This window comes from Triticum urartu, chromosome 2A (assembly GCF_056163025.1).
Source record: "Triticum urartu cultivar PI428250 chromosome 2A, HENAU_Tu73, whole genome shotgun sequence".
NCBI classification, from domain to species: domain Eukaryota; kingdom Viridiplantae; phylum Streptophyta; class Magnoliopsida; order Poales; family Poaceae; genus Triticum; species Triticum urartu.
In genome coordinates this window covers 425,272,482-425,294,515 of record NC_141874.1, presented here as the reverse complement: position 1 = coordinate 425,294,515, position 22,034 = coordinate 425,272,482, and the positions used below count along the sequence as shown (strand labels likewise).

Below are 22,034 nucleotides of genomic sequence, written 5' to 3'. Positions count from 1 at the left end.
TCGATGCGGTCTCGAATCCATTAAAGATCAAGTCTCCACGGATATCCGCGGCGTATTTCAAGTTCCCAAATCTGACCTGGAGGCCAGGGGCGTAGCTATCGATCTGCTCTAGATGGTCGAGCGAGTTGGCCCGCAGTACGAAGCCGCCGAACATGAAAATTTGTCTGGGGAGGAAGGTTTCTCCTTGGACAGCGTCGCTATAGACGATTGAAGGAGCCATCGAACCTTTCGTGGATGACACAGTGGAAATCTCAATGAAAGCACCAATGTCGGTGTCAAAACGGGCGGATCTCGGGTAGGGGGTCCCAAACTGTGCGTCTAGGATCGATGGTAACAGGAGACAGGGGACACAATGTTTACCCAGGTTCGGGCCCTCTCTATGGAGGTAATACCCTACGTCCTGCTTGATTGATATTGATGAATATGGGTGTTATAAGATTTGATCTACCATGAGATCGTGATGGCTAAACCCTAAAAGTCTAGCCTATATGACTATGGTAATGAATGGTGTCCTTTTTGGACTATCCCCTCCGGTTTATATAGACACCGGGGGGATCTAGGGTTTACATAGAGTCGGTTACATAAGAAGGAATCTTCATAGTCGGTCGCCAAGCTTGCCTTCCACGCCAAGGGGAGTCCAATCCGGACTCAGGTATAGTCTTCGGCCTTCATGTCTTCACAGCCCATTAGTCCGGCCCAATAGATAACAGGTCGGACGCCCGAGGACCCCTTGTCCAGGACTCCCTCATCGGGCACCCACGGCAGCTCAGCGTACATTGGTGTGTAATCTAGTGTGAACAGCTTCAGCTGGGAGACGTGGAAGACTGGGTGCACGCGGCTGGACGCGGGGAGGTCGAGCTTGTACGCCAGGAGCCCAATCTTCTCGACAACGGTGTACGGTCCGAAGAACTTGTAGGCGAGCTTGGCGCATGGGCAACTGACGACGGACTGTTGCACGTACGGTTGAAGCTTCAGAAAAACCTGTTCGCCCACCTAGAACTGGCGCTCAGTGCGATTGCGGTCGGCCTGCTTCTTGAAGCAATGCTGGGCGCGCTCAAGTTGGGCGCGGATCTGCGCTGTGTGCGCAGCCCAGTCCATGTCGTCGCCGGTCGTGGCATTGCCAGGCCACGCCATGGTCGCCCCCAAATTGGCCTCCTTGCCATACAGTGCCTTGAAGGGAGTAAAGTTGAGTGACGAGTGGAATGTGGAGTTGTACCAGAACTTCACCATGGGTAGCCAACGACGCCATTTGCTGGGGGTGTCATGCACGGTGCATCGGAGATACATCTCCATGCACTGGTTCACGCGCTCGCTCTACCCATCTGTCTACGGGTGGTAAGCAGTGGAGTAGAGAAACTTCGTACCGGCGCCGGCGAGCAGCTCCCGCCAAAGATTGCTGGTGAACACTTTGTCGCGGTCGGAGACGATCGAAGCGGGCATGCCATGGAGCTTGACCACGTTGTCCCAGAACACGCGCGCCACCTGCGACGCGTGGAAGGGGTGGCGCAGTGGGATGAAGTGGGCGAACTTGGTGAAGCGATCGACGACGACCATGATCATGTCGAAGCCCTCAGATGGCGGCAACCCCTCGACGAAATCCATCGTGAGATCCTCCCAGGGCGCCGTGGGAACTGGCAAGGGTGCCAACAGCCCGCCGGCTTGGAGAGCTCGTGCTTGACTTGCTGGCAGGTTGCGCATTGCTGCACGAATTCCTCCGTGTCGCGCTTCAGGCGGCCGCCACTCGAAGTGCTTGCGCACCCACTGGTATGTTGTGGTGGCGCTGGAGTGGCCACTAACCGCGCTGTTGTGGAGCGTGGCAATGAGTTTGGTGTGGAGCACGGCATTGGCGCCAATCCAGAGACGGCTGCCGCGGCAGATGACGCAGTGATGCAGCTCGTAGCCATCCTCGTTCGGGCTGGTGATGGCGAGATTTTGTAGACGCTCCTGGGCGTCCGGGTCAGTGGAGTAGGAGTTGAGAACCTCCTGGATCCAAGCCTGCTGGCATGCTGAGAGCGCGGCCAGGTTGAGCTGCTTGCCCACACGGGACAAGGCATCGGCGGCGCCGTTGTTGAGGCCGCGCTTGTACTGGAAGCGGAACTGAAGCCCGACCAGCTTCGCCATGGCCTTGCGCTGCAGCTCCGTCTCCAAGTGTTGCTCCCCCAGATTACAGAGCGACTTGTGGTCGGTAAGGATGTCGAAGGGGCCATGCTGCAAGTAAGGGCGCCACTTGTCGACCGCCATCATCACCGCCAAGAACTCTTTCTCGTACGTCGAGAGCTTCTGGTTGCGCACGCCGAGCGCCTTGCTGAAGAACGCGACCGGATGGCCCTCCTGCATGAGCACGGCTCCGACGACCGTGTCGCACGCGTCAGTCTCGATGGAGAACGGCTTGTCGAAGTTGGGCAGGGCGAGCACTGGCGTCGTCGTCATCGTGATCTTGTGCCGTTTGAACGCCGCTTGCGCTTGCTCGCTCCAGGCGAAGCCCTTCTTCGTGAGGAGCTGCGTGAGGGACTTTGCGATGGTGCCGTAGTGCGGCACGAACTTTCTGTAGTAGCCGGTGAGCCCCAGGAACCCGCGCAGCTCGGTGGCGTTCGTCGGTGTTGGCCACTGCTCCGTGGCCTTCGTCGTGTCCTTGTCGGTGGCAACGCCCTCCTTGGAGATAACGTGTCCGAGGTAGTCGATGTGGTCGCAGGCAAAACTGCACTCGTTCTCCTTGACGAATAGTTGGTGCGCACGCAGGAGCTCGAAGACGATCCGAAGGTGCTCGATGTGTTCTTCCATTGTTTCACTGAAGACAAGGATGTCGTCAAGGAAGATGATCACCAATTTGCGCACATACATACTAAAAATCGCGTTCATGAGGCATTGGAAGGTCGCCGGAGCGTTCTTCTGGCCGAACGGCATGACCCTGAACTGGAAATGCCCGTGGTGCGTCTTGAACGCGGTCTTGGCTTCGTCCTCTTCCCGCATACGAATTTGGTGGTACCCGGCGCGGAGATCTAGCTTGGAGAAAACGGATGCGCCCGCGAGCTCGTCGAGGAGCTCGTCGACGATCAGGAGCGGGAACTTGTTTTTGATCGTCGAATCATTCAGGCAACGGTAGTCGACGCAGAATTGCCATGTCCCATCCTTATTCTTGACCAAGACGATCGGCGCCGCATACGGACTGACGTTGTGTGTGATCACACCGTCGTCGAGCATTTCCTTGACCTGCCACTCGATTTCGTCCTTCTGAAGCGGCGAGTAGCGATACGGTCGAGTATTTGCGGGGACTGCGCCTTCCACCAAAGTGACGGCATGGTCGATGCGGCGGCAGGCCTTGTGGGGCGGTGAAGACGTCGGCGAATTCCTCCAGGAGATCAGCAAGGGGCATTCGGCTAGCGCACTTGCCCCCCGGAGGCGGTGCGCGCCCGCACATATCCACCAGGGCCATGGCCCAGACGTTGTTGCCCGCGATTATCTTGCGCAGCTCGTCGGGCTTGATCGCCTTGAGGGTGGTGGACGCCTTGGTGGGCACGCCGAAGAGCGTGACCTCTTCGTCGTCGTGCATGAACTTGACCCACTGATACGTCTCCAACGTATCTACTTTTCCAAACACTTTTGCCCTTGTTTTGGACTCTAACTTGCATGATTTGAATGAAACTAACCCGGACTGACGTTGTTTTCAGCAGAATTGCCATGGTGTTATTTTTTGTAGAAATAAAAGTTCTTGGAATGACCTGAAGATCAACGGAGATTATTTTTGGAATATATAAAAAATACTGGCGAAAGAATCAAGGCCAGGGAGCCCACACCCTGTCCACGAGGGTGGGGGCGCGCCTACCCCCTGGGTGCGCCCCTGCCTCATGGGCCCCCTGGTGCTCCTCCGACCTCAACTCCAACTCTATATATTCGTGTTTGGGGAGAAAAAATCAGAGAGAAGGATTCATCGCATTTTACGATACAGAGCCGCCGCCAAGCCCTAAACTCTCTCATGAGGGCTGATCTGGAGTCCATTCGGAGCTCCGGAGAGGGAATCTGTCGCCATCGTCATCATCAACCTTCCTCCATCACCAATTTCATGATGCTCACCGTCATGTGTGAGTAATTCCATCGTGGGCTTGCTGGACGGTGATGGATTGGATGAGATTTATCATGTAATCGAGTTAGTTTTGTTAGGGTTTGATCCCTAGTATCCATTATGTTCTGAGATTGATGTTGCTATGACTTTGCTATGCTTAATGCTTGTCACTAGGGCCCGAGTGCCATGATTTCAGATCTGAACCTATTATGGTTTCATGAATATATGTGAGTTCTTGATCCTATCTTGCAAGTCTATAGTCACCTATTATGTGTTATGATCCGTTAACCTCGAAGTGACAATAATCGGGATACTTACCGGTGATGACCGTAGTTTGAGGAGTTCATGTATTCACTATGTGTTAATGCTTTGGTCTGGTACTATATTAAAAAGAGGCCTTAATATCCCTTAGTTTCCAATAGGACCCCGCCGCCACGGGAGGGTAGGACAAAAGCTGTCATGCAAGTTCTTTTCCATAAGCACGTATGACTATATTCGGAATACATGTCTATATTACATTGATGAACTGGAGCTAGTTCTGTGTCACCCTAGGTTATAACTATTGCATGAGGAATCACATCTCACATAATCATCCATCACTGATCCATTGCCTACGAGCTTTTCATATATTGTTCTTCGCTTATTTACTTTTTCGTTGCTACTGTTACAATCACTATAAAACCAAAACTGCTACCGTTACTTTTTCCACTGTTACCACTACTATCATATTACTTTGCAACTAAATACCTTGCTGCAGATATTAAGTTTCCAGGTGTGGTTGAATTGACAACTCAGCTGCTAATACTTGAGAATATTCTTTGGCTCTCCTTGTGTCGAATCAATAAATTTGGGTTGAATACTCTACCCTCGAAAACTGTTGCGATCCCCTATATTTGTGGGTTATCAAGACTATTTTCTGGCGCGGCTCTATTCTTTGAGTCACTTGGGATTTATATCTGCTGGTCACTATGAAGAACTTGAAAGATCAAAGAACCAAGATTTTTCTCTCAACTACGAGGGGGGGTAAGGAATTGCCATCTAGCTCTGCACTTGATTCACCTTCTGTTTTGAGTAAACTTGCGACACCTACACCTGCTATTCATTCTGATATGTCGCATGTTATTGATGATGCCACTTCTGCTTTGCATGATACTTATGATGAAACTACTTCTATGCTTGATAATAATGTGCCACTAGGTGAATTTCTTGATGAACAACTTGCTAGGGTTAGACAGAATGAAATTATTGAAACTGATAATATAGATGAAAGTGATGATGAAGATTCTCCCCCTAGATATGAATTGCCTATTGTGCCTGAGGGTTATGTTATGGATAAAGAAACTGCTAGAGACTTCTTAGCTTGCAAAGATAGATCTGATCTTAAGAAATTATTAGCTAAGCTTAAAGAAAAGTTTTTGAATGCTACAATGAAACATGACCCTGTTTTTGCTACTTCATCTATCTTTATTACTGATAAGGATTATGATTTCTCTGTCGGTCCTGAGTTAATTACTTTGGTTGAATCTGATCCTTTTTATGGCTATGAATCTGAAACTGTTGTGGAACATCTTACTAAATTAAATGATATAGCCACCCTGTTCACTCATGATGAGAAAACTCGCTATTACTTTATCCTTAAGTTGTTTTCGTTCTCATTAAAGGGTGATGCTAAAACATGGTTTAATTCTCTTGATCCTGGTTGTGTGCGTAGTCCCCAGGATATGATTTATTACTTCTCTACTAAATATTTCCCCGCTCATAAGAAACAAGCTGCCTTAAGGAAAATATATAATTTTGTGCAAATTGAAGAAGAGAGTCTCCCACAAGCTTGGGGGAGGCTTCTCCAATTACTTAATGCTTTGCCTGATCCTCTCAAAAAAATGAAATACTTGATATCTTTTATAATGGACTAACCGATGCTTCCAGAGACCACTTGGATAGTTGTGTTGGTTGTGTTTTCAGGGAAAGAACTGTTGATCAAGCTGAATTACTATTGAATAATATGTTGAGTAATAAAAATGATTGGACACTTCCTGAACCAACTCCTAAGCCAACTCCGAAGAAAAGGGGTATTCTATTTCTTAGTCCTGAAGATATGCAAGAGGCAAAGAAATCTATGAAAGAAAAAAAGTATTAAAGCTGAAGATGTTAAGAATTTACCATCTATTGAAGAAATACATGGTCTTGATAACCCGACACAGGTAGTAAAGGTAAATTCTCTCTATAGATTTGATGAAGGTGATATTCCTCGTAATAAGTCTGCTAGCCAATGCTTAGATGAGTTTGATAATTTTATTGTTAAACAAGAAAACTTCAATGCTTAGGTTGGTAGACAATTGAAATGCAATGCTGATATGCTTGAACACTTGAGTGATTATATGTCTAGAGTTAAAGGTGAACATAAACTTATTAGGAAACATGCTTTTATGGTTACCACTCAAGTAGAACAAGTACTTAAGGCTCAGAATGATTTGCTCAATGAATTAAATAATAAGAAAAATGACAATGCTGTTGGAGTTATGACTAGAGGGGGTAAAATGACTCAGGAACCTTTGTATCCTGAGGGCCACCCTAAGAGAATTGAGCAAGATTCTCACAGAACTAATGTTGATGCACCTAGTCTTCTAGGAAGAAGAAAAAGAAAAATGATAGGACTTTGCATGCTCCTAGTGAACTTGTTGTTGACACACCTGAGAATCCCAATGATATTTCTATTTCTGATGCTGAAACACAATCTGGTAATGAACATGAACCTAGTGATAATGTTAGTGGTGATGTACATGTTGATGCTCAACCTAGCAATAACAATGATGTAGAGATTGAACCTGTTGTTGATCTTGATAACCCACAATCAAAGAATCAACGTTATGATAAGAGAGACTTTGTTGCTAGGAAGCACGGTAAGGAAAGAGAACCATGGGTTCAGAAACCCATGTATTTTCCTCCTAAACCATCCAAGAAAAATGATGATGGGGATTTTGAGCGCTTTGCTGAAATGATTAGACCTATCTTTTTGCGTATGCGTTTGACTGATATGCTTTAAATGAACCCTTATGCTAAATACATGAAGGATATTGTTACTAATAAAAGAAAGATACCGGAAGCTGAAAATTCCACCATGCTTGCTAATTATACTTTAAGGGTGGAATACCAAAGAAACTTGGAGATCCAGGAGTACCAACTATACCATGCTCCATTTAAAGAAACTATGTTAAAACTGCTTTATGTGATCTTGGAGCCGGTGTTAGTGTCATGCCTCTCTCTTTATATTGTAGACTTGATTTGAATAAGTTGACATCTACTGAAATATCTTTGTAAATGGCTGATAAATCAACTACTATACATGTCAGTATTTGTGAGGATGTGCCTATTGTGGTTGCAAACGTTACTATTTTAACGGACTTTGTTATTCTTGATATTCCCGAGGACGATAGTATGTCTATTATCCTTGGTAGACCATTTTTGAATACTGCAGGGGCTGTTATTGATTGCAACAAAGGCAATGTCACTTTTCATGTTAATGGTAATGAGCATACAGGTACACTTTCCGAGGAAACAACCTCAAGTCCATAGTATCAATTCTATTGGAAAAATTTCAACAATCACTATTGGAGGTTTTGAATTTCCTCTTCCTACTGTCAAGAAGAAATATGATATTCTTATTGTTGGGGATGTGCATATCCTCGTTGAGGTAACCTAGTGTTATTCGAAATTTCTCCGGCTTCATGCGATTCGGAATGAGTTTGTTAACAAGACTTGATCAACCTTGTTACTCCCTCCTTCCATCTATATAAGGCCTAATGCGTTTTTCAAGACCGCCTTTGACTATTGATAAGATTAATAATACATGAGATGTATAATGTGAAAATTATATCATTGGAAGCTCCTTTCACTTACGAATTTGATGGTATGCTTTGTTTAACTTAAATGTCACACATATTATTGCTCTAACACTTGGTCAAAGTTAGCTTCGAAAAATGCATTAGGCCCTATATAGATGGAAGGAGGGAGTAGTAGATTCTTTTTGATGAGCATGAGATGGATGAAGTTAGAAAGCACAACTTTCTGTACCCTCCTTTTACTTTCTGTTATTTATATTAAATAAAGTAAAAATAGTATTTTCTGTCTGTCTTTTGAATTATCCTTGCAACAAAAATACCTCGAAAATAAAAGTTCTCCAAATGCCCTGGAAATGAAATATGATTTTTTCCAGAATATTTAAGAATTATTGGCACTGAGAACACACCAGGGGGACCCACCATGTGCCCATGAGGGTGGAGGGCGCGCCCTACCCCCCTGGGTGTGCCCCCTGCCTCATGGACCCCACGTGGGTCCCCTCCACTTATTCTTGCACCCACACACTTCGTATTGCTCCAGAAAAACCACCCACCACCTCAAACCCGAGTTCTAGCTCATCTTGCTGCCATTTTCGATCTCCTTGCTCAAAGCTCCATTCACAAAACTGCTTTGGGGGATTGTTCTTCGGTATGTGACTCCTCCAATGGTCCAATTAGTTTTTGTTCTAGTGCTTTATTTATTGCAAATTTTTGCTACTTAGGTGACCCGGTTCTTGAGCTTGCATGTCAAATTTATGTGGTCAAAAGTAGTTTTAATGCATGATATGGCCTCTAGGCACTTGTAGGAGTAGTTGCTATCAATTTTGTTGAGTTTGGTTCACTTTTATTTTAATTTACTAAAAATTTAAGAAATTTTCATAAAAAGATGAAGAGATTCTTGAGGGGCTCATCGAGCCGAAGCTCTAAGGATAAGCAAAGTGAAGAAAATAAGAAGCCCAAGTATAATCTTCCTCGTGCTGCGGAGGTTCGGCCGTGTGAATGGCCTTGTGATGAGTTCTTGAGAGAAGCCGGGATTTATGAAGATTTTTATTATTTGGCTGAGAATGCAGGCCTCGCCGACTTCCTCCACGACCAGCGCGACTCTTACTCACCAATATTTTTGTGCAAAATTTTCATTTTCATGCTAGGAGATCACCACCTTCGGTGGAATTTTATTTATATGATGAGCATAAGGAGATGTCGCTTTATGATTTTTGTCGGGTGTGTAGGATACCCTTTGAGGGCAGCATAGAGGAACCACATCGTAATGATGTGGAGGGATTTATTGATATGATTATTGTAGGGGAAATGAGGAAAGTTTCCGATGCAAGAATCACTAGCATACATTTTTCTATTCTACGATAGTTTGCAATATTTGCTAGTAGATGATTAATTGGTCGCGGGAACTGTGAAAATCTTAGTGCCCCTGATATTGTTATTTTGCGCCATGCTTTGTTTCGTGATACTACTTTTAGTTTAGGCGCTATTGTTGCTAAACGGTTAAATCTGAACCGTACGAAGGGTCCCATCTTAGGAGGCATCTTCGCCTCGCGCCTTGCTGCACACTTTAACATACCTATTAGGCATTATGAGAAAGAGGAAAAGTTGTTGCCTCATATTTTTCTAGATTATAAGAGCATGGTAGCACATGATATTATTGTTAAGAATAAGAAGATGCTTAACTATAGAGTGGTGTTTGATAAGAAACACGTTGAGACTATTACCTTGCCTGCTCCCTCTCTGTTTGACATATTTTCAGGCACGTACCTTATTTTGCCGGAGGCCGTTTAGGCATACCAGAGCCTGACATCAGCTCCAGAGTCGGAGCCATTATCTGATCCTCACCGTCAGTCTGTTTATCAGTGGGATCCTGAGGAGATCGCCAACCAGTGGCACCCCGAAGACCCTCCTCAGTACACCGGAGAGGGCATTTTTGATCCATGGGCATAGACCAACTTAGGCCAAAAGCCTAACCTTGGGGGAGTACGTATTTCTCACCGACATTACATTCATGTTCACACACTCATTCCAATTGTCAGTGCTCTTACTTTTTCTTTGTATCATCCATGCTAGTTTATTTTCTTTTTAAGCTTTCTTCTTGTGTGTTTGAAAAACCTTAAGAAAAACCAAAAAAATTAGTTGTAGTTTTTAGCTAGTTTACTTTCCATGCTTGTAGTAGTAGTAATTAAAAATAAAATCCAAAAAGATTTCTCGTTCTTCTTTTGCTTGTTGGGAGCTTTCCCGTGTAAATAGTTTTGTTTCTTTTCTTTTTCTTTGGGGGTCGAGAGGAGAAGACCATGATGAAAATGTTGAGTGGCTCTCATATGCATTATTGTTGATCTAACAAAGAGCCCATATTACCTTGTCTTCTCTCTTGAGTTGAATGCTTGCAGCTTCCAGCTTAGTCCAATGCACGTGCACTATTATTATTATTATCCACACTATTCGGTCATGCAAGTGAAAGGCAATAATGACGATATATGATGAACTGGTTGAGATGAGAAAAGCTGGTATGAACTCGACCTCCCTTGTTTTTGTAAATATGATTAGTTCATCGTTCCTGATTCAGCCTATTATGAATGAAACATGTTTGCAATGACAATTAGAGATTATAGTTGCTCATGTCATGCTTAAGTAGCTAGGAGTTTATAATGGTTTACCTTGTGTGTCAACATGCTACTAAAATGGTTGTGATGTGGTATGATAGGGTGGTATCCTCCTTTGAACGATTCGAGTGGCTTGACTTGGCACATGTTCACGCATGTAGTTGAAACAAAATCAACATAGCCTCCACGATATTTATGTTCATGGTGAATTATATCCTACTCATGCTTGCATTCAGTGTTGATTAATTTTAATGCATGTTCATGACTGTTGTCTCTCTCTAGTTGGTCGCTCCCCAGTCTCTTTCTAACCTTCACTTGTACTAAGCGGGAATACTGCTTCTGCATCCAAGTCCATAAACCCCAAAAGTTATTCCATATGAGTCCACCATACCTACCTATATATGGTATCTACCTGCCGTTCCAAGTAAATTTGTATGTGCCAAACTCTAAACCTTCAAATAAATATCCTGTTTTGTATGCTCGAATAGCTCATGTATCAACTAGGGGAGTATAAAATCATGTTTTGTATGCTTATCAGGATTGATGCTTGTTGGTGGTGGGGAGTATAAAATTTACCATTCTGCTTGGGAACCGCCTATAATGTGTGTAGCATGGAAGATATCGAGATCTCTCGGTTGTTATGTTGACAATGAAAGTATACCGCTCAAAATATTATTCATCTCTATTTCAAAATCGAGCTCCGGCACCTCTACAAATCCCCTATTTCAAAATCGAGCTCTGGCACCTCTACAAATCCCTGCTTCCCTCTGCGAAGGGTCTATCCTTTTACTTTTATGTTGAGTCGCCATCCTCTTATTAAAAAGCACTAGTTGGAGAGCACCGCTGTCATTTGCATGTATTATTATTAGTTTACATTGAGTATGACTGTGACTGGATCTCTTTTACCATGAATTACAATTTCCAGTCAGCCCTTGATCTTCAGAGGTGCTCTGCATTTATGTTTTGCGGTCTCGAAAAGGGCTAGCGAGATACCATCTTGTTATATCATATTATGATTGTTTTGAGAAAGTGTTGTCATCCGAGATTTATTATTATTGCTCGCTAGTTGATTATGCCATCGATATGAGTAAACATGAGACCTAAATGTTATTGTGAATATGGTTAGTCCATAATCTTTGCTAAAAGCTTGAATGCTGGCTTCACATATTTACAACAACAAGGGCAAACAGAGTTTATAAAAGTTTTTCTTTATCACTTTCAGTTTGTCAACTGAATTGCTTGAGGACAAGCAAAGGTTTAAACTTGGGGGAGTTGATACGTCTCCAACGTATCTACTTTTCCAAACACTTTTGCCCTTATTTTGGACTCTAACTTGCATGATTTGAATGAAACTAACCCGGACTGACGCTGTTTTCAGCAGAATTGCCATGGTGTTATTTTTGTGCAGAGATAAAAGTTCTTGGAATAACCTGGAAATCAACGGAGATTATTTTTGGAATATATAAAAATACTGGCGAAAGAATCAAGGCCAGGGGGCCCACACCTTGTCCACGAGGGTGGGGGCGCGCCTACCCCCTGGGCGCGCCCCCTGCCTCGTGGGCCCCCTGGTGCTCCTCCGACCTCAACTCCAACTCTATGTATTTGTGTTCGGGGAGAAAAAAACAGAGAGAATGAATCGTCGCGTTTTACGATACGGAGCCGCCGCCAAGCCCTAAACTTTCTCGGGAGGGCTGGTCTGGAGTCCGTTCGGGGCTCCGGAGGGGAATTCGTCGCCATCGTCATCATCAACCTTCCTCCATCACCAATTTCATGATGCTCACCGCCGTGCATGAGTAATTCCATCATAGGCTTGCTGGATGGTGATGGGTTGGATGAGATTTATGATGTAATCGAGTTAGTTTTGTTAGGGTTTGATCCCTAGTATCCATTATGTTCTGAGATTGATGTTGCTATGACTTTGCTATGCTTAATGCTTGTCACTAGGGCCCGAGTGCCATGATTTCAAATTTGAACTTGTTATGTTTTCATGAATATATATATATATGAGTTCTTGATCCTATCTTGCAAGTCTATAGTCACCTATTATGTGTTATGATCCATTAACCCCGAAGTGACAATAATCGGGATACTTACTGGTGATGACCGTAGTTTGAGGAGTTCATGTATTCACTGTGTGTTAATGCTTTGGTCCGATACTCTATTAAAAGGAGGCATTAATATCCCTTAGTTTCCAATAGGACCCCGCTGCCACGGGAGGGTAGGACAAAAGATGTCATGCAAGTTCTTTTCCATAAGCACGTATGACTATATTCGGAATACATGCCTACATTACAATGATGAACTGGAGCTAGTTCTGTGTCACCCTAGGTTATAAATTTTACATGAGGAATTGCATCCGACATAATTCTCCATCACCGATCCAATGCCTACGAGCTTTTCATATATTGTTCTCCGCTTATTTACTTTTCTGTTGCTACTGTTACAATCACTATAAAACCCAAAAACTGCTACCGTTACTTTTTCTACCGTTACCACTACTATCATATTACTTTGCTACTAAACGATTTCCTGCAGATATTAGGTTATCCAGGTGTGGTTGAATTGACAACTCAGCTACAAACACTTGAGAATATTCTTTGGCTCCCCTTGTGTCGAATCAATAAATTTGGGTTGAATACTCTACCCTCAAAAACTGTTGCGATCCCCTATACTTGTGGGTTATCACCCACTTGTCTTGCTAGTGGTATGTCATGGGGCTGTGCTGGGCGAGCCAGTCCATGCCCAGAATGCCGTCGTACGCGCCAATTTCCAATTCAAGCATTGGCGTGACGAACGTGTGCCCCTACATCCACCATTTGAGCTCGGGGACGATGCGGTTGCAGGTGAGACGGTCACTGTTGGTGACGCGGACGTCCACCGGTGACATCTCTTCCGTTGCCAGGCCGATGCGCTCGACGAACGCCTTGTTGACGAAGTTGTGTGTGTTGCCGAAGTCAAGGAGTAGCAGCATCACCTGATTGCCCACCAATGTGCGCAGCCGAATCGTCGTTGCCGAATCGGTGCCGTCGAGCGCCTGCGATGAGATGAGACAACATTCCGGCACGCCCGCGGGTTGTACTTGTGGCGGGGGCTCGAGGTCGGGGTCGTCCAGGAGTTGCATCGCGTGAATGGTGTCGTCCGAGAGGACCTCGCCATGGTCGCCAACTTGGATGGTGAGCAACTGGGCGGGCGGGGCGCAGCGGTGCTCGCGCGAGTAGCGGTCGCCGCACTTGAAACACAAGTTGTTGGTGTGGCGGAAGTCGCACAGTTGCCGCTCGCGTGTGAACTCGTTCGCTTGGGCGTGCGCCGGTGCCGCGGCCCGTGGTTGCTATTGTTGTGCTGGCACCGGAGGAGGCCGTCCTGTAGGCGTGGTGCGTGGGCGTGCTCTGGTCGCGCCCAATTCCTCTTCTTGGATTCGCGCCAGGACGGAGGCGCGCGTGATGCTGGAGGGTGCCTGGAGACGTACCGCGGCGCGAAGCTCGTCCTTCAATCCCAGGAGGAACTGTGTGATGAAGAATTTGTTGTTGATGGACGTGTCGAGGGCCAGCAGGTGATACATCTGTTCATCGAACGCTGCGCGGTACTCAGCGATGGTGCCCGTTTGCCGGAGTTGAAGCAGCCTATGCATCACCAACTCGAACTCCTCCATGCCGAACTCCTCCAGAATCGCTGCAGTGAAGTGCTCCCACGTGATGTTGCGGTGCGTTTGTCTGAACGCTTGTAGCCAGTGCGCGGCCTGGCCGTCGATGTAGAGCACCGCGGTGGCCACCCAGTGGCGCGACGCCACTTTGTAGAGCTCGAAGTAGGCGAGGCAGCGATCCAGCCACAGGTATGGTGCCGTGCCGTCGAACTTGGGGAAATCGTGCTTGGGCAGCTTGTGATACTCATTGTTGTTGTAGCCCGTCTGAGACGCAATCGCCGCGGCGACGAACCCGCCGAGAGGAGGCACCGGGATGAGTGGTGGGCGGTGGTCCCCCAAGCGTGCGTGCGACGAGGACAGCCTAGGCGGATCGGAAGCGAGACACGATGACGGTGGAGGTGGGGGCGGAGGTGGGGGTTGTTGCTGCTGCTGGGCGGGCTGGTGGAGGAGTGTGGTGACCGAGCCCGTCGGCGAGGCCGACCCTTCCACCGTCTTGCGCGTGGCGTTAAGATCCGCTTGGTCAGATCGATCTGGCGTGAGAGACCGCACACCTCCTGCGAGATCTGAGCGTTGATGGCGACCTGCAGCTCGATCTGCTTGTCATGTGCCGCCTTCTGGTCGTCGACTTTGGAGAGCAGAGTCTCAAGCAGCTTTGGTGATGTTGGTGTTCCCCTCGTCCATGGCGGCTATCACTTGTCGCGTCACCGCCAAAGCCTTCGAAGGAGCCGTGGTCTTGTGCTGAAGGGGATCGAACCCCGTGATGGATTTTGCGTGGCTTGCCGGAGCAACTCGCATCGGCGCGGTGGATGTTACCGATCCTCGATCGAACACAAGGGAGAGAAAAATTGGCGAAAGAGGCTCTGATTACCAAGTTTAACACACCGAAGAGGAGGGGGTCGGGTAGGTGAGGGAGAGCGAGAGAGAGACTTGGTGAGGAAGAAGAAGTTGCTTTCAGAGGAAGGATTCAGGATGAGAGTTACAGCTCGTCACATCACATGCCAACGCCACAGCCGGCTGGCTCCTTTTTAAAACACTACCTCTCCTCTCTTCTCACTCTCCAGCTCACACTTACAGGTGGGGTCCAATCCTTGCCAAGTCACGATGGACAAGTGGTCAGGCGTGAGAAGTACAAGTACTCTCAAACTAAAATATACTACTACACTTCCAAAATAAGTGTTGTGAGGAACGGAGGGAGTACTTAGTCAATTTCTCTCAATCTTTCCTTTCTCCTCTTCTTCTATTACCTTTCATCCCTGTGGAGTAAAGTCCAGGTGCGAGGCGTTTTACCAATAGGGAAAATGTTTCTTTTTACTAAATGAAATTTTCAATTTGTCATGAGGAAATATTACACGCTAGACCTCCCCTCACCTCTGCCTTCTGAAGAAGTGAGGAAAATCATAAGAAATAAGAAGGAAATCGAATTGATTACTGAAACAAGTATGCATCAAAACCATCTAACCTGGTAATAACAGATTTATATCTTGGGGTTCTATTCATATTTGTCCGAGTATTTGAGAACATAGGAGTATCAGATATGAATATAGCTATCACTCAATCCCAATATTCAGTGAGTATTAATCTCGTAATGTGAGATTTAATTACTCTTTATACACATACACCACATAGTTATTTTATTTACTAATTTTATGTTAATTTCACTTTGCATCTAGTATCACCATAGCTGCGTAGTTGCAGCACAGATCAGATGTCCATTAGTTACGTTAGGCCCAAAAATAAGATGAATTCAGGTACAACAGCACAGATCATTGATTCGGCTACATTTTGTAAGATTGTTAATAGTTGAATAAGACACGAAAGCAGATAGATAACCTTCTTTTTGCACGGATACAACACAAATGTACCTTCATTTCGGTCAAATGTGACATGGATAATGCAGATTAAAATTGTCACCCTATGAACTGCACAAGCAAACATTCTAACAGATCAATGCTTGCCATTGCAAATATAATGTGTTCCACGATACAAACAGAAAAGGATTATAGGACTACAATTTAGGAAGCAAATAAATTGCTTACACTCGTTAATTTGACTGACTTGATACCTTGACACGGGCAGATTGATCCTGCTAGTTGTAGCAAAAGAGGCAACGACCTTCATGCTTCCATGCACTTCCAAATCCAACTTTACACATAGCAGCTTGGCTACCGACAAGCGCGTAAATATATATCACTACACTTTCTGCATCTTACCACTAAGCTCCGTTGTCTTCGCAGCCTTGCCCGAATCCATCTCCTGCCAATAATTAGTGGGGAAATGTTAATTAACTAGAGAACATAATTACAAGGGAAATGTTAATTAACTGGAGAACAAAATTAAAATAATGTTACTTTTAAAATCAATAAGCTAAACTCGATTCGGTATTGTATCCAGTGGTGAATATCATGAACATGAAACAATGCATCTTGGATACAGACCTACGGAACAAAATAACCGGTAAAATTCTAGTTCTATTTCTTCATTTGATGACACTTTTACTCATCATGGGTACACCATATGGGAATGCATAAACAATGGTTTTCTGTATAATAGTCACAGCACAAATGCAGAACCAATTTGGCAATTACACAAACGTGGTTGTAAGAAACCAGTGAAGATAGAATCTAGAGAGGCAACTACAAATTTTATCATGTTATGACCAATCTGAAGTGCTGAATTGCACTTGGCGCTTAAGGTAGTTAAAGTACGAGACGCAGAGTATGGCATTTTATATTTCCTGTGTCTAAACAATTATAGAAATAGTTTCTGCAAGTCCAAACAGACACTATCATCATCCTATAATAGAAAATTACATCTTTCAGAGATATCTTTCTACCTAAATTTAACAGCTCAATTCACATAAATTAAGGCTGCAGCAAAAACACCCTAGTTCAAAAACCAATTCATATTGTAGACACATCTTTCAATCAGAGAATTCTGGTAAAACCATAATATTTCCCCTTTTATCACTATAACAATACACTTGGACTAGTGTGACATCCAACAACTAAAGCAAATTAATTTTGCAACATTGTAATATTGGCAATGCCCTGTACAGCAAATGCATCAGCTGCTGCACCTCCACTCCAATTATCCTCGCAGTTATGTTCAGAGATGTTTATCATGTTAGTACACGGATATTTGCAAATTTTGGTGCACATATATGGCTGCAAGTGTGTTGAGGATGTTAGTTTATGGTAGTTCAGTTGCAACTGGCCTGGATGGCAGGAAGGTCAATGCTATGAACGTATTGCAGTAACAGGAGGTCACTTGTTGATCAAGCACATGCAACAGCAAGCAAACTGAAGGGAGAGTCTTTTAGGATGTTTAGAATTGAATGATTCTAGTTTATTATGAGTATGTATTGTGCTACTAAAGGAAATGGGACCTAAGCATCCACTATATAAGGATGTCATGTATCTATGCCTGAGACAAGCAAGAACAATCAATCTAACCTCTCCCGGTTACTCTCTCAAAATAAACCCTATGTCCACACAATCCCATGCTTCAGCATGGCAGTTATCCGGTTGTGGATCTAGACCACAAAATTTCGTATCAGAGCAGACCACAATGGCTTTTGCTGCCAAGATGATGTCATGAAGGATCACTCGCGTCATGATACAGCATGGTATCTACCCTATTACAGACAATGTGCTTCACTAAGTCTTTGATCCTTATGGAGCAGGGGAGACAATTGAATCTTTCCAGTAAAGTCAAAGATCATGATCTCCATCAAATATGGTTTAGACCATGATGCAGCACGAGCTTTCAGGAGTTGACAAGGTTGCAACACCTACGACGGCTGTTGTGAACTTGATACTAAGTTAATCCCTATATTGAGCAGTGCTACATTGACAGAGCCAAGTTGACAGAGGTGGCATGACATAATGCAGTGGTGTTGGCGGCCCATGAGCAAGAAGCAGCAGAGGCTTCAAAGGCACAAGCAGCAACAGATCAACCGCCACAAGCAAACGCATTTAAGCACTAAAACAGTTGCATGGAGCGCGGCAGAGGCAGGTACAGCCAAACTAACAGCAGGAAAGCTAGATGCAGCAGCTGTGGTAGACATAACAGCAGCGACAGCAACTGCCTTGGCAAACTTAAAATCAACGGTTCTTGCAGAGACAACCAGACGCAAGACATCTCTGGGTTGGCACCTGCCAGCAATTTGGATGAATCATGCCCATGGCCATGGACTTTTATTCGGCTTAAGGATCATGAGGAAGAAGAAACCAACGTCCCTACTTGGACTTGTTTACCGTACTAGAAAAGGAAAGAGGAAGCTGCATGTATGCATTCGATCCTGGAGATTTGCAAGATATATGCCAGACGATGTGGATTTCCTGCATCAAAGGAAAGGAGGCTCCATATTTCTTGCCAATAAGAGGTATTTCCGCAAAACAAGTTTTCCATGGGTCATGTACTAAACAAGCATCGGAGGAGCCATTAGTTTGGTTTCTAAAAAGCTGGCAGGAAGTAAAAGTAAGCAAACCAAAAATAAATTTTAGTTATGTGCACATCTACAATACAAGGCACCTGCGCCACAACCTTCCATGTACATGGGGGTACAGTGGGCTGCAACCATGGCCACCACCTGCAGCTTGAGGATAAGCTGCTTGTCCAGGTGGGGTGTAGTGTTATGGACAACAGCATATGGTGGTTCGGTACTTAGTTGCAGCCGGCCTGCCAACAAGAAGCCAATGCTATGGGTGTATTGGAGTAACAGGACGCTTTAAGATTGAAGTCTAGTCTATTAGGAGTCTACATTGTGTTAGGAAAGGAAAAGGACTTTAGCATCCACTATATAAGGATGAATCTATGTTTGAGACACGCAAGAACAATCAACCTACTCTCTACCGGTTTCCCAACTCAACGAATGTCTACCCAATCCCTTGCAGCCACAATGTCTGGCTGTCTTCAGCACCGTAGTTATCCCATTGTGGTTCTAGGCCCACACCAATGCGCCATACTCAAAATAAACAAGTTTTGTGTCCGAATAGCAATTTGTTAGTGTACTTTTCATGTCTTCATGAACATCCATGACGGTTTTCAATTTTTTTCCAGAACTTTTCATATTGGGTTTAGTGGAGAGATCATAGGGTGGAAAGAAGCCCTAGTGGAAAAAATCCAATTTGATGGCCTACAATTCTCCTATGAAATTACCATGTGAGAAAATCCGATTTACAAAGAGTCTGTGGGACATTGTGATGAAAGGTTTTGCATGCTTCAAACTGGCCCAAAAAAAGACAGAACAACACCAACTGCTACTGCAAGTTGATACAGAATCAAATACAGATGATGTCAATAAATGATTTTTACATACACACTCCACGAGTTTTGAACAAAAATAGCATGCAGCTATAACTGTAAGGAGCTTTAATGGGTAGATAACATGCATGGGCATAAACCGTTCCTGACATTTTTCACTGACTTCAAACGGAAGGTCACACTTGGTCTAATAGTACAAAGGTACTACTCCCAATTCACAACATCCAATATTCAACCACGAATTTGTGCCTAGCATCATTCTAAATAACCAAAAGGTACTTCTTTGTTGAAAATCAGCAATGTGCTTATACCACAATAAAGAAGCCAATAACAAGAAAGAGCAAGCCTGTCACATCTGATGCATACTAACTCTACTATAAAAATGGACATAATCACATGATAACAACTTCTTACTATTTTACTAATTGGCACGGGTGGCCTTAAATAGCAATTCAATTTTATGACCTAATCCCCGTCTACAGGCTGGTAAAAAATAGAAATTATTAAGAAAAAAATTAACATATTAGTAGCAATGTCAAGTTTCAAAGTGTGGAGGACGGGTGAGTCTCAAAAGAACGAGTACACATAGTGTGGAAATTACAGTTATCTTATTTTAAGATCAATCAGCAGCTTCTCTAGGAGAGGAAGCTTTCTGTACCTCACTTGGAATTTATAATTCGTCATTTGAGCATCCTCCAGCATGATGGATGGCATCTCAAATTCATTTTCAAGTACAACCATTACCATATATGACAAAGGCCCATTTGAGGCATCAATAAAGCTATACAAGTCATAACCATCAAGGCACAAGTCACAGCTGCAGAATCCAATGTAAACCAACACACGCTTACAACTCTTACCATGAATACTTAATCAAGCCCAAACGTGGTGGACCACCAAAAGAAAGCCGTAACTACATCCACAAAGAAAGAGATGCCGTAGAATACATCATGGATTAAAAACACTGACAGAAAAGTTCAATAAAAACACTCTGACAGAAAAATTCTACAAAACACTAACAAAAGTGAAGAAACAGCTGACTACTAAGTGATCTGACCTAAAAAAAGGGGACACCCTAAAGCACAACCACCATTCAAATGCATTGCAACTTGCAAATGTTCCCCAAAACAGCTTTTGGCAGCACAGCACCGAACAGACAGCACGTCTCTATCAACATTTTGCAAACCTTAAATGGCACTAAATCACACACATGATCACAACCGGTGACAGCTAATTGTCTACCACCAAGAATTAGCCTCACAAGAATAAGCTACAGCATTCCAGTTCCGTACAGAAGCATGGACAGTGCAGTTCAGTTGGACGCACAGGAGATATGGATCTTCGCTGAGTTTACCCCAAATCACCGTAAATTTGCATCTAATCGAAGTCCGGGATACAGATCAGACAATCGGGTGAGCGTAACAATACAAGAGAAGCACAAATTTTAGAGTTGAAAGTGAAGGCAAGAACCTTTCCGGTGCTCTCGTAATAGTCGTTGAGCGCCCACTGGTACTTGGATTGATCCAGCCCGAACCAATTCGAAATGTACTCATCCAAGCTTGCGTGCGCTGCACATGGAGTGGAAAAACACACAGATCAAAACCACATATCAAAAGACTATAGAAATTTAACGCACCAAACACTCTCCCGGGTCACCTTCTTGCACGCGCAAAACCGCGTCCCAGAAGAACCCGAACGCCGATCCATCCGTCCTCGACTCTGCCTTCTCGAACTGCGGCGGAGGTACCTGCACTGGCGAGGCCTGGAACAGTTTGGCTGGCGGCAGTGGCGGGGAGACCGTCTTGACCGGCGGAGGCGGCGAGACCATCTTGGCCGGCGGAGGCGATGTGGCTATATGCTCCGGCGGCGGGGACGCAGGAGACGCCACCGAACGGGGAGTGGAATTGGGGGTGGAAAACTCAGATCCTGGCAACTCGGCCGAACGAGAGGTCGGGGTATCCACTGGCGGCGGCGTGGCCGGGGGCGTGATGAAGACAGTGAGGTTTCCCGCCTTGCCGATTACCGGCGGCGGTGTGGACGCCATCGTTGAACAAAGGGAAGCGGAGGTGCGCGCTGGCGTTGAAGCTAGGGTAAGCGAGTGCTCGTGTGAGAGTGAGCCGACTGCGCCATTGGGGAAAGGGGGCGAAGCTTTTGTTACGCCTTTTTCGACATTTATCCTTTTCTTCGTGTAAAAAAAAGGAAATGCTTTCTGACTACACCATGTTCTCGTGTAAAAATAATCGAAATATACATCTCAAAAACGTCTCTCCATGATATAGATGCAATTTTTTTTAATCAGATGTATACATCTGATGTAAAATGTATCACAAGTGATGTAAATATACATTATTTGACCACGCCAGATGTAAAATGGCTAGCAGCCTAAAACGCCAAACTGACAGTGCCTCACTTTCCGCACCCACCCGCGACCGCTACCCACCATGTCGCCCGCCCACCGGAACCCGCTGCACTCCATCGCCGCCAGATCCGACCTTCCCACCCCTGCCGCTGTCGTATCCGCCGCTCCGCCGCCGCCACGGGATTCAAGCTTCTGCATCATCGCCCTCACAGCCTCCAGCCTCCTCACCCCTGCCGTCGCCGGAGCCGCCACTTTTTCGCCGCCCCAC

The 22,034-nt window shown here is 45.2% G+C and overlaps 1 protein-coding gene across 1 annotated transcript; it reads right to left on the bottom strand.

Moving 5' to 3' along the window:
- Positions 1-15,962: 15,962 nt before the first annotated feature.
- On the bottom strand, positions 15,963-21,559 carry LOC125537626 (hydroxyproline-rich glycoprotein family protein). Its single transcript, XM_048700952.2, has 3 exons — positions 21,064-21,559; positions 20,878-20,975; positions 15,963-16,395 (listed from the first exon to the last, which is right to left on the bottom strand). Exons 1-3 carry the CDS (start codon positions 21,449-21,451, stop codon positions 16,333-16,335), a joined length of 549 nt encoding a protein of 182 aa, XP_048556909.2. The 5' UTR covers positions 21,452-21,559; the 3' UTR covers positions 15,963-16,332.
- Positions 21,560-22,034: the final 475 nt, after the last annotated feature.